At 38.5% G+C, this 16,207-nt stretch overlaps 1 protein-coding gene across 1 annotated transcript; it reads right to left on the minus strand.

Moving 5' to 3' along the window:
• Window positions 1-222: 222 nt before the first annotated feature.
• On the minus strand, window positions 223-6,979 carry LOC307168889 (uncharacterized protein). The gene is made up of 3 exons (XM_079889194.1): window positions 6,795-6,979; window positions 3,186-3,845; window positions 223-2,211 (listed from the first exon to the last, which is right to left on the minus strand). Exons 2-3 carry the CDS (start codon window positions 3,695-3,697, stop codon window positions 2,073-2,075), a joined length of 651 nt encoding a protein of 216 aa, XP_079745320.1. The 5' UTR covers window positions 3,698-3,845; window positions 6,795-6,979; the 3' UTR covers window positions 223-2,072.
• Window positions 6,980-16,207: the final 9,228 nt, after the last annotated feature.

Consider the following 16,207-nt stretch of genomic DNA (forward strand, 5'->3'; position numbering starts at 1 on the left):
CCTTTCTGTTCAGCAGAAGAAAGAAATTCATACAGGTTTGAAACAACATGAGGGTGAGTATATGATGACAGAATTTTCATTTTAAAAGTGAACTTCTCCTTTAAGACGAGGGAATATCCAACAAAACAGTTTTTATTAAAATGCAACAGGATGGAATAGTCCTAGGAGATCGCAGGAATAACATTAGTCAAATAATGAAACTGAATGTCAAAATAAAAGCAAACAGAACGGAACATTACCGTGACAATAGTATTAAAGGGATAGTTCATCCAAAAATAAAAATTCTTCCTTAGCTACTCACCCTCCTGTTGTTCCAAACCAGTAAGACTTTCGTTCATCTTCGGAAAACAAATAAAGATCTTTTTTTGATGAAATCTGAGAGCTTTCTGTCCCTCCATTGACAGTTAACTGACACTTTGACACTTCAAAAAGTTCATAAAAAGATCGTAAAACTCAATATGAATTGAGCATTTTAGTCCAAAATTTTCTGAAGATGCGCGATCGCTTAATGATGAACAGACTGAATTTAGGCTTTTATATTCAAATCTAGCCTAAACATTCATCAATTGTGGTAAAGGAAAGCTCAAACATTTTTGCTTGACAAGAACCAATGAGATTCATTCAAGATTGAGCTTCAAAGAGGTTTGTTCTCGCGTGTCAAGCAGGTTCGGTTGAATATGTTAATCATATAAAGCGATTGCGTCTCTTCAGAAAATTTGGACTAAACTGCTCAATTCATATGGATTAGTTTTTATGATCTCTTTTTGAACCTTTTGAAGCGTCAAAGTGGCATAGTGGCAGTTGCATAGCCTATTGAACCACTCAAAATCATCTTAATTTGTGTTCAGAAGATGAATGAAAGGCTTGTGGGTTTGGAATGAGGGTAATTAATGACAGAATTGTTTAGATTTATACTTTATTTTTTATTTATAGCCTATACATTAATATATTTCAGACATACAAGTAGGCAGTAATACTTCTCATTGCCATTTTTAAATAAATGTTAATATAAGCAGCCTAATTGTTACAATTCTGTAGCCTACTGTAAGTTGTAAGCCGATTGGCTTTTCAGTTTGACTTTTACATTTGTGATATCTGGATTTTATTCTTAATAACACACACAAAGAGCAAATTATATCTGAGGAATTACTTGAAAAAAACTATATTGGCTATAGAAGTTTCCATGACCTTTTACATTTTTTCAGTTTTACAGTACATGACTGTGGGAACCCTGCTATTCTTTGACAAAGCTGAATTTTTGTGAATATCATTTTCAACAATGGCACATCAAGACTGACTAGCATCAATAGTATTTATTTAAGTATAAAACACTCTCTATATAGGATATTTATATATGTCATGACTCATGTCCCTTCACTCAATTCATTCACTCACACAGGCTGCATCTATGACCATACAAATATTACAATACACTCAGAATTGGGTCAAAATATGCATAGAGCAAAAGTGACAACAACTGACTAATACACTGAAAATTAACATTCTTTGGTCGCAAAGATTTCATACTCTTTCTTCATCTGCTTCTTTAGGTTCTGGCTCCAAGCTGCCAAGTCATGTTTTCATTTATTCCTCAGTGACATCACTGTGATATTTTTTTCTCTTTTTCTTTCTCCGCCGTGCTCTCTCTTTCCAATGTATATGAGTTCATGCTTGTTGATTTCCAGACCCTCATACAGTCTTTTCACCATCTGCTCCCTAGCGCCAAGACAGCCAGACCATAGCTGCGGGGTTGTCTGTACTTGGAAAGAGTATATTCTTTTAAGATGTCACCACACTGCCAAGATCATTTTTTCAATTTCCTTGTACACAGAGCCATTATGTTTTCATTATGGCTCACAAATGAACATTGGACAAGAGAGGAAAAATATAGTTTGCGTTTCAGTCCTCTGACAATAATTCTGTTTCACAAAAAAAACAATGTAAGGACGGGAGATAACATATATAGACTGTTTAAAGTGATGACATGGTATCACTGTTATTAAAACACTGTGGATAAATACAGAATTTTTCTATTTTTCCAGGTTGGACGGCTTCCCACCGAGTCATTTAGTTTAGCGTGGCTGTCTCATGTTCTTCCTCAGCTGTGCGATCATCTCCACATGCAGGGCTCTTGAAGAACTCTCCAGTCGAGTGGCGATGTCTGACGCGGTACGCAGCATTTCTTCAAAAGAAAGGGACTCCTCTTTTATTCTTAGATAAAGACATAAAGCAGACACAACATCAGAAATAATCCAAGACAGACAGACAGACAGACAGAGAGAGAGAGAGAGAGAGAGAGAGAGAGAGAGAGAGAGAGGGATGGAGGAGAAGGAGGAAATGAACAGGGGCCTCCTCAGGGCCTCAGTTTAGTTTTTCTTAAACCAGGGGCCTCTGAGGGGCTGAAATTCACATTCCTTCCAACTGTCCAGGCTGGTGATGGAAAACCCAGAATCAAAACAGCATCATTGTGGCTAGTCTGAGGTTCTATGTTTCTATGCAACTCATCACTGTGTTTATAAGCATATATATATATATTTCTTGTTTAGGATCTTTTTTTACAGTTTTACTTGGTTATGTATTTACTATCTTTTGCCTGGAAAGTGTTAATGTATATGCAGACTCTTAAGCTGCAATATTTAGTGAGTGGTCTTGAAATTAACTTTAATTCTTTACACAATTTGAATGATAAATTATTAGAAAGTATTACATTGATCAAAAGTGACTTTAAAGACATAAAATATTTATATTTCATATTGGCCTAAATGCTGTTATTTTGAACTATCTATCCAAGAATCCTGAAAAAAAGTATCAGTTTCCAAAAAAATATTTTGTTTTAAACATTCCTGAGCAGCAAATCAGCATATTAGAATGATTTCTGAAGGATCATGTGACAGTATCAGACAAATTAGTTTAGAGATTTTCATATTGAACATTTTAATACTGGTGCATCCACAAAATCTAAATAAAATAATTCCTAAAATACAATAATAAAAGAATGACCTCTGATCGTCCATCACCATTTCTTATCTGAGAGAACCAAATCACATCATTTTGTCTACCACGTATCAAATATTCCCCCGATTCAGGTTTGTTGCCTTTAAGCATCTTACATTTTTAAAAGCCTTGGAGTTTTGCCTGGAAGATAAGAGGATATGAATGTCTTATTAGGATTCAACTCATCTTACTTCTGAATTCCAGCCGAAGTGTCTAGTGCGTCTCCCTCCAGCTGACTCTCCATCTCCTCCGCTGCTTTTGTCACCACACTCTCACAGCTCACATGATCCTCCCTGATTCCAACAATGTTTTCTTGGATCACCTCCTCATAGCGTTGATCTCCCATTTCTGCTCCAACAAACTGGACCAGATTCTCCATCACTGCCTGGTTCCCATGTTGAATAGCCTTTAGATATGCAACTTCCTCTCTGAAAGCTCGTAACCGTCTAGACATGACTTGGCCGGTGTGGAAGTTGACATAACAGTCGCCGCCTTCCGTCTCTGGCAGGGTTTGAAAAAGTGGCCTGGTTCTGTCTGGCTCATCCCCGGCTGCATGGAAGATTGGAGCAGAGGAGTTGCCAGTGACCACAGGCCCGGAGACGTCACCTGATCCCAACTCTCCATCATCACCACTCTGGCAGTAGACTGGCATCACTAGGAGTGTGAAGAGCAAAGTGCCCAGTGTTGAGTGCAGCCTCATCATGACCCAGAAGAGTCCCGGAATAACCTCTATGACCTGGGACTTGATGGAGTGATGGATGAGAACCCAAGCGATGAGAAATCCGAGGTCCCTCTTGACCCTCTCAAAGCTTTTTCACACAATCACCACTTCTGCAAAGCTCTGACCTCATCTGTGAAGAAATAAACAGAAGCTCAAATCCCTAAAAAGTCTGATTCTTAAGTCTCCTCAAGTGAAAATACACATTACTCTTCAAAAGATTTGAGTGGGTAAATTTTTTAAACGTTTTTATAAAGAAGTCTCTTATGCTCTCTAAGGCTGCATTTAACTGACTACGTACGGTAAAACAGTAATATTGTAAAAGATTTTTACAATTTAAAATCGCTTTTCTATTTTAATATATTTTAACAAGTCATTTGTTCATGTGATGGTGAATTTTCAGCATCACTACTCCAGTCTTCAGTCACATGATCCATCAGAAATCCTTCTAATATGCTGGTTTTTGCATTTTTAAAACTGTGATACTTTTCTTTTTCAGGATTCTTGGATGAATAGAAAGTTCAAAAGAACTGCATTTTTTTCAAACAAAAAAACTACCTGAACATAACAATCTAAAAGTCTTGACTGTCACTTTTAATTAATTTAACGCATTCCTTGCTGAATAAACATTTTAATGAATAAACAGTAGTATATGTGTGTGCAAAAAATGGGTATTATATTGTATATTATAGATATAAAACTGACTAAAAAGAAAAATACACATATCTTCCAATAATTTCCTGTAACTTAGGTTAAAATGTGACAGATAATTGAGAGGTCAGGGGATAACAGAAGTTTATTTATTTGTGAAACTATACTGTCTGCTAATAGCCTACTGTGAAAGTGAAATCAAGCAGTCATTTTTACAGGGTTTTCCGGAGCATGTGGTGGGGGGCTTCCTGCTGGTGTTTGTAGTGAGCACATTCATTTATGTGAGGGCCCTGAGGTGTAGCACATGACCCTCTGAGAAAGGGAGGCTGTTTGTTTAGTCTTGCATGTGCAAGGATGAGTGCTCTCTACTGCTCTCGCTCTCTCATTCTTCGCTCTTTCAAAGAAAAAGTGTGAGTCCCATTTTAGATAATACAATCAGGCTCTTGTTAATACTGATTCTACAATGCGTAGTGGACAGTGGCCACCACTATGTCACCAAAATGTTTTTACAATGGTTTTATAATCTAAAAAAGTTAAATAAATAAATATAATGTGACCGTTGTTTTTTGTGAGTATTTAAAGCAAATACTCACGAAAACAAGCAAAACTGCAGATATTTAAACTTACAAAGACCATATATATATATATATATATATATATATGGGCTATGTTCTCTGAAAACAAGTCTTATTATCAATTTTGCATCTTAAGTATAGCTTAGGATGTTTAGTTTTTTTTGCAGCAAAAATGTAGTGAAGTTATTATAGCTCCTGCTTTCTGATGTAGGGAGGACTCATCACCTCATCCCTCATGTCTCCAGATGTGACTGAACTGAACACACACAATTTCTTTCAGTGTCCTGTCTACTCCAGGGCGTCCCAACACTCCTCTCAACATCTGGAAACATGTGAAATGCGATATCTGTCTTCAAGGGTAGAAAGCAGCTCTTTTCCACAAAGTGAGCACTTTGGCTTCTGCGGTATAGCAAAGTTCAGAAAAAATATGCATGTATATATATATTGCATTAGTGTAGAATATCACATCTGCAGTCGTCTTTTTTCTCCCTGATTTAATCCTAACAATATCCCTATCCCAATCCATAAGTTATTCCTAAAATCAGAGGGAAATGATAGGTGATTAACACAGATGTAGAAGCACCCAACCCTGGTTGTAAGCCGAAATTTAATATAAACTGTAAACTTGTCCCTCAAATCCTATTTGTTTGATTGGAATGTTGTTCCAGGATCAACAACGATGTTGGTGAAATCAGGTTCTGCTGCATTCGGACAAATAATGATTTATTTTTTTTTTTTCATTTTTAGTCATTGGTTACCTATCCTATCAAATCTGTTTGCATCTTTTTTTTTTTTTTTTACATTTAAAATGAACAAAGATACTATCAGTGTTTATCAAGCTCTTTTAGTAAACAAGTATCATCAAGAGCATCTGTGCCTCTCACCTCTCACTTTCAATGCTTCTCACTGAAATGTTTTTGCAGGATTTTTTAACTTAAGTCTTAATGTGTAAAATTTATTGAGATGAGAAATATTAAAACTGTTTTTCATATCTTTGAATGATGCATATTATTCGTAAACCAAATGCAGTCATGTGCAGACATCATTTTTAGATGTACTGATCAACAATGTGCACAAATGCCTTGATTTGATTAGCAGCTCCATTTTTATCACACACAACTCCCCGCACTGCCTATCCAGAGCTTGTATTTTTTTACAACGGAGAAAACAATTAAACATTTTAGACACTTAAATGATACTATTGGAACAATAAAAGCCCATTTAAACAGCACTTTTAACCTTTATGTTTCCTTCAGGAATCTTTAATAGTATCATTGTTTCATTCCAAAAATAAATGCCAAACCAGTTCAAAGCAGAGGAAATGCAGTATATTTTTAATGATAGCAAAGTCTAATGCTCAGTCCAAATAAAAAGGGCACAATTAACCTTTAGTATTAATGCCAAGTGTCTGGAAGTTTTCATGTTCACCCTTGTGCTGAAACTCATCCATCAGAGCAGATGAAACATTTGCAAAATTGCAATATTGGAAGACTATGCAAATAAGCCTCTTTGAATGGAAAGTACAAAAGTTGCTTTTACAGTTTTTGGCTTAATGTAAACTTATGAAATGAAAGAGAATTTTTGTAATTACCCATAACAACCTACACTGTGCCGAAAGCAAAAAGTAAACACACACACAAAAAAAAGTAGAAATAGAGTAACAGGATATATTTAAAACTGGATATATTTACACAAATCACTGAATCATGCAATCAGTTTGTGGTCAGTTTCGCAGAATGCAGAAAAACTGCATAAACTACTGTAGCTCTGCCATATTCATCAAGACATGTCTTGTTTTTCAAGGTAGAAACAAGAATAAAATCAAATTCACAAAGCCAAAAACTGACAGAACTCACCAGAATCTTCTGCCATGTCACAAGTTAGATCCATGTGTCTGGTCAAATGTTCAAAGCTCCATTCTTTACTTTGCCATTCAAAGGCAGAGAAGTGGAGCACATAATCAGCCTGCCTTAAACCTCTTTTCACTTCTTCCAACAAAGTTTGGGAACCTGAAAGTCTGTGCCCCTATTTGGAGACTACTGGAAGGGGAGGGAGTGTTTATAAAAAGGGTGAAACTCAATGATTTCTTTCTTTTGTGGTCAGGAGAGTGAGGGAGAGAGAGAGAGAGAGTGCAGGAAAAGAATATTAGGGGGAGTGTGTGGTAATCTAGTTCACATCTGTGCCCTGATGTCTGATAAAGTACGAGAGTTTCGTAGAAATGGGGAAAAGTCTTTTCATGGCCATGCCGGATTTTCACTCAGCCATTCATTTTAATAGTGATAATGTTGAGATATGAGTGAATGAAAGCTGCTAAAAACACAAAAAGATCTTTCGGCTCTGAACTCCACAATACATTTTCCCCCAACTTCACAAGGGTGAAAACCAGTTATAAAAACTTCACATGAGCTTTTCAAACACAAAGTTTATCCATCATTACCTGTTAAAAGATAAGAACATAAAGCTCTCTTTGCAACAACTGAAGGGATTTAACGCTCACTCGGTCAGCCAATGTCAGTCAGATATATCACCCTGAAATGAAATGCATTTAAATGTACAATCCTATAACAATGACTTTGTTTCAGGTACTCACACATTATTTATGACACATGGTTTGTTTTTTTTATTTTTATTTGTATAAATGTTTTTATATATATGGCTGAACAACTCTATTGTTAGCGATATCTATGGCAATATATACGTCTAGCTCCCCCTCACTAGATGTCCAGCGCGGAGGAGCGAATATAATTTGGGCCTAATGGGTGGAGCTAGAATATTCAACCACACACTATCCCTATCTACAACTCTATCCCTCCACCCCATTAGATGTTCGACTCTGAAGAGGTGGACCAAGTGTGACCCACAAATCCTGAAAAGTGAAGCCAAAGCGTCTCGATTGCCCCCAGGTGGTTGGTCCCAGTATAGATCATAAACCCCGCCCTCCCCATGCAGTCTAATGGGCGATGGAAACTAAACAATCAAATTACACTTCAAAAAACATTTTTTCTAAAGATGTTTGGTAGTTTTAATCACGCTAATGTAAGTTTAAGTGTTCGTTTTTTGAAATACGTTTGGTCTTAGTTAGTCATTTGATGCTATAAAATCAAGAGTGTAACGTCATGATTGACAGTTGTGATTGACAGCTTCTCTGAACAAAGTAGTCTGACTTTTTGGGGGATTTTCGGGAGGAGATTGGAGCTTCAACTTTATTTTCTACATATCCATAACTGTTTATTTCACAATGAGTTGCTCTGCAGTAAACTGCACCAACCGTTTCTGTAGAGTGTGGACTTGATATCGCAGCTCCACTTCACGCTCACTACTGCGCAGACTCGGGTCCCGCATTCACTACTGCGCAGACTCGGGTCCCGCATTCACTACTGCACAGATTCGGGTCCCGCGATCACTACTGCGCAGACTCGGGTCCCGCGATCACTACTGCGCAGACTCGGGTCCCGCGATCACTACTGCGCAGACTCTGGTCCCGCGTTCACTACTGCGCAGACTCGGGTCCCGCGATCACTACTGCACAGACTCGGGTCCCGCGTTCACTACTGCACAGACTCAGGTCCCGCGATCACTACTGCGCAAAATCAGGTCCCAAATCAGCGAAAGATGTCAGCGTCATATTAGGACTTTGGCGGCTTCACTTTTCACCAATGGAAGAGAGTGAAGGGTCGTCGTCCATCTTTTATTACAGCTGGACTATCCCCACACCATCAGACGTCCAGAGAGGTGGAGCAGGACGTCATTTGACTCTGCAGTGAGAACCACTCGATAAATACGGCCTGCCGGCACACACTCACTCATTCATACTTTGCTTCGGAGCCGAGCGGTTGTGGCAGCGATTGCTCATTCCAGTCATCCTTCATCTGAGTGGATTCCTATGGCAGAGAAACAGCGATTTTAATTTCTTTAGAGAGCTTATCCTGTGGAGATCTTTCCTGCTGGTCTGAGGGCGCATCCAGCAGTGATTCGCCTCCTGAGAGAGCTGTGCATGGAGAAGTGCAGCGTTTCACCCCTCAGTGATTCGCCGTGTCAGAGAAGATTTCCTAAAAGGGTGTCTTTTTAATGATGTATTTCTGTCCGTGTGTTTCTGGATGCTCTCGTATCCTGGCTTCATCTGACCGCCATGATCGCTGTCTCACATGCGTTTGTTAATGGTTCATGCTCTCACTGCGAGATGTGCATGTGCATGTTTGCATTGCGGTCATGACTTTCCTTCTTCACAGAGGCACGAGTCCCCTCTGCAGTTACCTTGTCCGCCGCCACTTCTCATAGCAGAGCCGCAGTCTGGTCAACACTTTGGGAGACCTGAGGGTTACAGTGGGAGCTCTTCCGCCGGGTCAGTCCCCACGGACCTGAGACCGCGTCCTGGATATGTGCCCAAAGTTCCCACCACTCCTTTCATGGACCAGGTGGTGAACTTGCAAGCAATGCCCCCTGAGGAGGCAGACCCAGTCCTCGCGTTGCTGCGTCCTTTTTTCCGCATTGAGTGTTTACATGGACCACACGCAGAGCTTCAGAAGCTCAGAGCAGCTCTTTACCCGACCGGTCAGCCCTGGGGTAGATGCCCAAATGCTGTGATTCCCCTTGGGTAATCCCATATAAGTACTGTCCATGATACGGTTTCCCTGTCGGTAAACCCATGTCTTTCCCTGGGTAGTTCTGCTCTGCATTGGCAGTAGCTCCTCCCTGGCTAGGCAGGACCTACTGTAGAGATCTTCCATATGTAATACTGCCCCACGGGTCTGTCCATATGTGTATCCACCACAATCTACTTCCCTTTTGGTAGGGTGTGACCTTCGTAGGACTAGGCATGCTTCCCCAGCGTTAACAACTTATTTTCATGGCTGAAAATGATGGGAATCGAGATCCGAAGCACTTCCACATGAAGTATCACGATAAGAGGAACAGCAGCTACGACTGTCTCCAGAGTAAGCCCTGTCCCTTCCATCCCTTTGGTATGGAGGACTACTCTCCTTGGGCTTACATGGGGCGCTGGGTAGGTTACAACTGTGTGGCCAAAAGGCACGCTACGGCTTGCAAGCATCTGCGTCTCCGACACTCGTAACACAGTTCAGTGGCTATGGCCCTTTCCACAGGGACCCCAATACATCAGCATCGACGTAACGTCTCCGTTCCCTCCTTTAGGGATACGAGGGTTACATCAGTAACCGAGATGTTCACAATATTATTGTCTTTATTGTAATTTTGATCAAATAATTGCAGCCTTTGTGAGCATAAGAGACTTCTTTGAGAAACAAAGGAACAATTTGTCAAACACATGAAAAGGGAAAGTCAAACACGTGAAAGTCTCTTAAAGTAATGTTAATCTCAGACTTATTTCACTCCTAAATTGAAAACCGCAATTTTAAAAAGACATTCAAAATTCCCAAGTGATTGTGTAGTGGCGTTTACTGCCAAAAACAATGATGGACATGCCAAATCTACCTGCAAACATTGTACAGTTCATACAGAGACACAAAAGAACAAGTTTGAAAGTATATTAAAAATAATTGATTTATTTTGATTAACTAGCTCCCTGGGGCAATGCAGGATGGAAACAGGATAGAATCATGTTCCTCTTCTCCTCATGGTTTATATTTTGTCATCACTCTGATTGCAAAGTTGTTCAGGCAGTTTCAGATGGACACTGTTTATTCATTGTGTAAACTTGCCAATGTGCTTTAGATTTTGGATGAGAAATGTAAGTGAATGTCATTAAATACTGTAATGTTCTCAGCACAGAGAATTAAACAATTGAAACCATATTTTATAAACTACATTCTTTTAACACAATTAATGTAGGTCAAAAACAGGACACATGTTAGATGAATGAGAACATGCTTTGTGCCAACCCACACTTAAGACTTTGACTGTAAAGTTTGTTATCTGCACAATTCAGCTGTAGACTGCAGCGATGAAGCAATAACAATGGCTAAAAGTTTAAACTATAGTCATGCTTTACTAAGAAGCAATAAAAATCGCTTGAAAACAACTAAATATAGCACATTTGGCGGATTACAGTTTCTGTATTTTGTGTGTTTAACTGGTGAAGTTCAACCGTCTCTGTTTACTGGTGTAACCTGGAAGGATACAAGAATATACACTTTTTTTTAATCAAGATGAATTATTCAGTGTCTTCCACAATCGTGGACCTCTGGTCATCTTTGGAGAGCAAATAAAAAGTGACATGGTTTTATGAGATGAGGTGAGGTAAGGTAAATTGTATGCCTAAACATTCAATATTCACTGCGAAACTAGCTTTTTAAAATAAATGAATAACAGACCACACACACACACACACACACACACACACACACACACACACACACACACACACACACACACAAAGGTCTGTTTAATTGTTATGGAGCTTACTATTCTGATGTTCTGTATAAGGCAACTGACTTGAATATGTATAATTTAAGTGACCGGATTTTTCTTTTATACAGACATACTCTATTTTATGTTTGTTGGCTTTATTTATGTAGGAGCCAGTCCATCTGCACTCAGTTATCTAAACTCAATTTTAAAACTCCTTGTAAATCAGATTTTATTGAATTTACTTGCCATTTGCCTCAGAGGGGTGCAACTAAGAAGCAGACTACACAAACCAGATGTTTTCCGATTTATAGATCTGTTGTAGGATGCAATTCTTCTAATTGTCATTATGCCTGTATTAAGCCAAATAGATGTAAAAGTAGCTTTGTGATTCTAATTATATCATAAATGTATACATTTCTGATCTTTCTTTAATAAAGAGATCATTTTGACACTCGTTTGGAACAGAAGGGTTTTGGAATTGGCTGAAAGAAAAAAAATAGGTAGATAAAAGGATTTAATTTAGTCAATCTCCAAATTCGATTTGAAAGCCACATATATTTCTGCTGGGATCACTGTTCTCTGTCTGGGAAATAATAGTTTGGACCACTAAGCAGTTGAGCATCCAGTGGAGAGCTATAATTGGGCTGGTGGTCCTGACTGGGCACAGGATGTTTGACTCATCAAATCTTCTCTATCTAGAACCATTTCCTGTGTTTATTTCCTACTGAATTAATTGCGCATGATTTTCGTAGCTAATATTTAAACCATCTCATATCTACTTTCTGTGTGATGTGAAATGTTTCTCACCTGCAGTGTCGTGTTTTGCAGTGGCTGGAATAACTGTGCTGCAAGTAATAAACAATATATAATTAAATAGAAACAAATATTGATGTGAATTAAAATGAATTTAAGAAATAAATTAAAATGTAGAATTGCTATGTACTGTAGATTGTTAAGGGCTAAAAAGAACACACATGAAGTTTTGTCTTACAATGAATGTCTCGTGCAACTTATGCTGTCAGGTGATGGCAACATGTCTCTTAAGTCGCTTATAAATAGACAGTTCACCCCAGAATAGTATACTTCTGCCCTGTTGTGTAAAAAAATCCAGTGGGTCAGCATTGTTAAATGCACACATATGGGTGTCACATCCCCGGCTGTCAAAGTCAAAGGGCGTCCCAGTCAGCATCCTTTCCTCTAATGCTGAGGTCAGTGAACATTAAGGGGGTGGAACATGAGCCAGACAGGATCTATTAAAGTACTGCGTCAGATATGATTCACATTTGCATTATGAAACTGAGACAGGTTGTTTTTTAAAAGTCACATGTTCACTATTCAATTGTCCTTGCGTGCTTGCACTCTAAACAAAGCACTGGTAAATGGTAATTCAAATTCACCAGTGGTAAAGAAAACACTTAACCCAGGGCTGTCAATTCAAATAAAATGTAAATAGTATATGTTAATTGAATTTATTACATAAAATGTTTTGATTAATCGATTGACAATTTGAGTTATGATTAATTAGCCGAAATTAATCACATACTGTATATAAATGTTTGCAAAGAAAAGCTCCCAAAGATAATTCTGTGAAATTACGTTATGGCAGCATGGGTGAAACCATTGAAAAAAGTGCTTTTGTTTTATATCCATTTCACTGAACATAAACCTGCAGTCCACATAAATCCATCCATTTAATTAAATTAACACGTTAAATCGACAGTCCTAAATCAAACAGAGGTTCTCAAAGACAGCTAACAAGCAGCAGAAAATATGACCAAACCAAGCATGTACGTTGATGTGATACACTTTTGAAACCAATTATGCTGCAAACCACCTCACCAAATCCCTTAAAGCAAAGAGTTGGCTGCTTAAATGCAGTGTAAGAACTTCATATCTAATTGCTGGCATGCTAATTGTGTCCCACTTCATTGCGCAGAGTGCTAAAAACTTGCACGGCTCATAAACCACAAGAGATTGAATGGGCTGATTGGCTTCTGTTCATGATTTCATGGCTGCTTCTCTCTATCCATTAAGAATAATTGTATTTATTTATTTCCTTTTCAATCTGTTTTTACGTGACGTTCCTCTTACATCTCACAGCCTAAAGAAGCCCACATTACCACTTCAACCTGCAATTCAGTACAATTGAGAACAAGTGTGTTGTGGGCAAAATTGAATGGGAGCTTGATTGTGCAAACAGTTAGGTAATCCAATCTCATTTTGTAAACACAAATTAATTGCTTTTACCCTTGGCCCCCTCGCAGTTCAGGATCAAAGATGTTTAAAAGAGAAGAAAACCATTTAAAATTCCCAAGTGCTGTTGTAAGTAGTGCTCCAAACTAAATCTTTTACTTGGATCATAATCTTTTGGATCAATAAATGGCAGAGTATCCTAAAGAGCACCGCTGACAGGATACAACGGTGTGTTATTCACATGATGAAACAGCTGCATATGGCAAAAAAAAGAAGTTGAGTATCTCTGCCAAGGAAAAGAAATAAAACTTATTAGCCAGTGATTTATGTCCTCCCTAAATCATTGCAAAAGGAGGAAGATGCTGTGTAACATTTGTAACATGAAATACAGGCTCTTATAAACCACTAAACCGCTTTGCTTCTGTCAGTCTTCTCCTCAAGGACAACTAGTTGCCTTTGGCTAAGCTGTAAAACCTTTTGCTGAGATTGGAAACATTTTATGGTATATTCGATATCCAGGATTGGTCAACGGATTGGCCTAGCTGAACAACTAATATAAACAGTAGAACACAAGAGCAAGAAAAATCACAAATGAGATCTCTTCAATATCTCTCTAATATATCATGTGGATACATTTTATTCAACAGTTAACAATAAAATAAAGGGATACTCCATCCAAAAATGAAAATTCTCTCATACATCCCAGATGTATGACTTACTTTCTTCTGTGGAACACAAACAAAGATTTTTAGAAAAATAATCCATCCTGTGAGTCCATATAAAGCAAGTGGATGGGTCCTTCATAATTGATTCTTCAATAATCCATAAAAACCCTGTGGATCACTTGACTTATTGGTGACTTTTTGACTTATTTTTATTTTATTTTACACTGTTCTGGCCTTGAGCTCTTCCTCTAGATTTATATGAGTATCAATACTTTTGGGAGTATTTTGTGTAGTGTGCAATTTTACATGATGTTATGTTATAGTATTATTAGTATTATATTGTATTAAATTAGTACACTGTATTATATTGTATTAGTACAGTATATTATAGTTATAGTGTTAAAACACTCTTGACATAATATATTACTTGTTTTTTGAGTGTTCAAATTTAGTTTAGTTTAAAAATACTTCACACAATATCGCATACATGAATTACCCGTAGCAGATCTATACAGGCGGAGCTGGGGAAGGTGGAGGGTTTCTTAAGTGCGCTGCACTGCTAAGGCAAATGCTACCCAAGTAGTTGAAGGTTGAGCAGCGAGCTCATTGGCTACTGATACAGCAGGAACCAATCAGCTGTGCCCTATGATGTGATTACGAGCAGGTTGAGTTAAAAGACTTATTAGCCTGCACCATCTAGAGTTTCATGACAGAACATGGTATTTTATTTACAAGGGATCGAAATGGATTCTTGATATTAATTGTGTGTTAAAGTGCCATGGCAACTAGAGAAGCAGCTGCTCAGCCTGAACATAATATCTTCATGGTTTCCTCTCAGCGGATCTACAGTATCATAAAACAGTTTTCTAAGTCAGCAGGCCATGAGAATTCCCAGAATCAGAGACTGTATGGCAAAATTCTCAATTGTGCTGTCTTGTGTCTGCTGTAATAAATACTGGCTTACAGATCTTATGCAAGTCCGCTTCACCTCCGGTGTATTTTGTACTGTGCTGTCACAGCAATTTGGTGCTACAACAGACCTTGTCCTCTACTTTCTATGTTTAGCATTTTGTCTGCACAGTGTCAATAGGGTAAATGTCCAGACAGTCTCCTTGTTCACCTTGGGATGTGTGGTCTGCTCAGCCATTATCAGACCGCACCTGTGCTTAAATTAAAGTGTCATGGGTTCAGAAGAGAACAATGCTGTCTATAGAAGCATCTCACATTACTATGCTTGGATGCTAAACTAGCTGATGGTAGGGATCTGCTCACAGTCAAACAGCTATCGCCATATCACGTTTAATTCAACTGAAAGGATCAAATGGGGACATTATTAAAGGGTTAGTTCGCCCATTTAAGACATGAAGTTGTATGCAATCCTTACCAGCACTATAGTGCATACACACTGACCCACTCTGTGGTCACCTCCCTGGTCAGAGTTCTGGCCGCTGGAAGTTTTTCAAGAAAGTAGTCCCGTTTAGTTTCCGGGGCCTCAAAACTGTGCGTTTTTACATGAAAAAATTATATGCGTTTCAAAGCTTGATTAATTTACATCACAAAAAACACGCCAGACAAAATTCATACCTCAGTTTTTAATCGGCACTATTTTCTTTCCATTTCTATCAATCCGCGCTGCTGTCAACGTCAACAGTGCGCACGTTCCGATCAGCTGTTCCATAGTGTTTACACAATCGAATGACAACGACGTAAAAAGTAGAAAATTAACAATGGTGCGAACTTGTAAATTCCCAGGTTGTGACCACAAGAATGTGCAGGGATCACTGTTCAGATTCCATCGTTTTCCTGTTTCGGATATAGCTAATATGAGACAGCTTTGGCTGGTTGCCATCGGCTACTCTGCGGGAGCTAAAATATCCAGAATCAAGGATTTTCGTGTGTGCAGTGCTCACTTCAGCGAAGACGATTACATCCCCAACCAAGGAGGAAAAAAAAAACAGATTTTAAAGAGTTTTGCTGTACCAGTACCACGGGTAAGCTCTATATTTACTAACTTTATGATCCCATGTCTAAACTGTACAGTAAACAATGTTTAGACTCCAGTGGAAATCACGTGAAAAGAGGTC

The sequence above is a fragment of the Squalius cephalus genome (assembly GCF_949319135.1).
Source record: "Squalius cephalus genome assembly, chromosome: 12".
Lineage (NCBI taxonomy): Eukaryota > Metazoa > Chordata > Actinopteri > Cypriniformes > Leuciscidae > Squalius > Squalius cephalus.

Bases quoted from the DNA above. Each gene is read 5' to 3' on its own strand.
- LOC307168889 (XM_079889194.1), bottom strand. From the start codon at position 3,697: ATGATGAGGCTGCACTCAACACTGGGCACTTTGCTCTTCACACTCCTA. The intron at 2,212-3,185 runs GTAAGATGAGTT...TCTTTATCTAAG, and splicing joins ACTTCGGCTGGAATTCAGAA to AATAAAAGAGGAGTCCCTTT.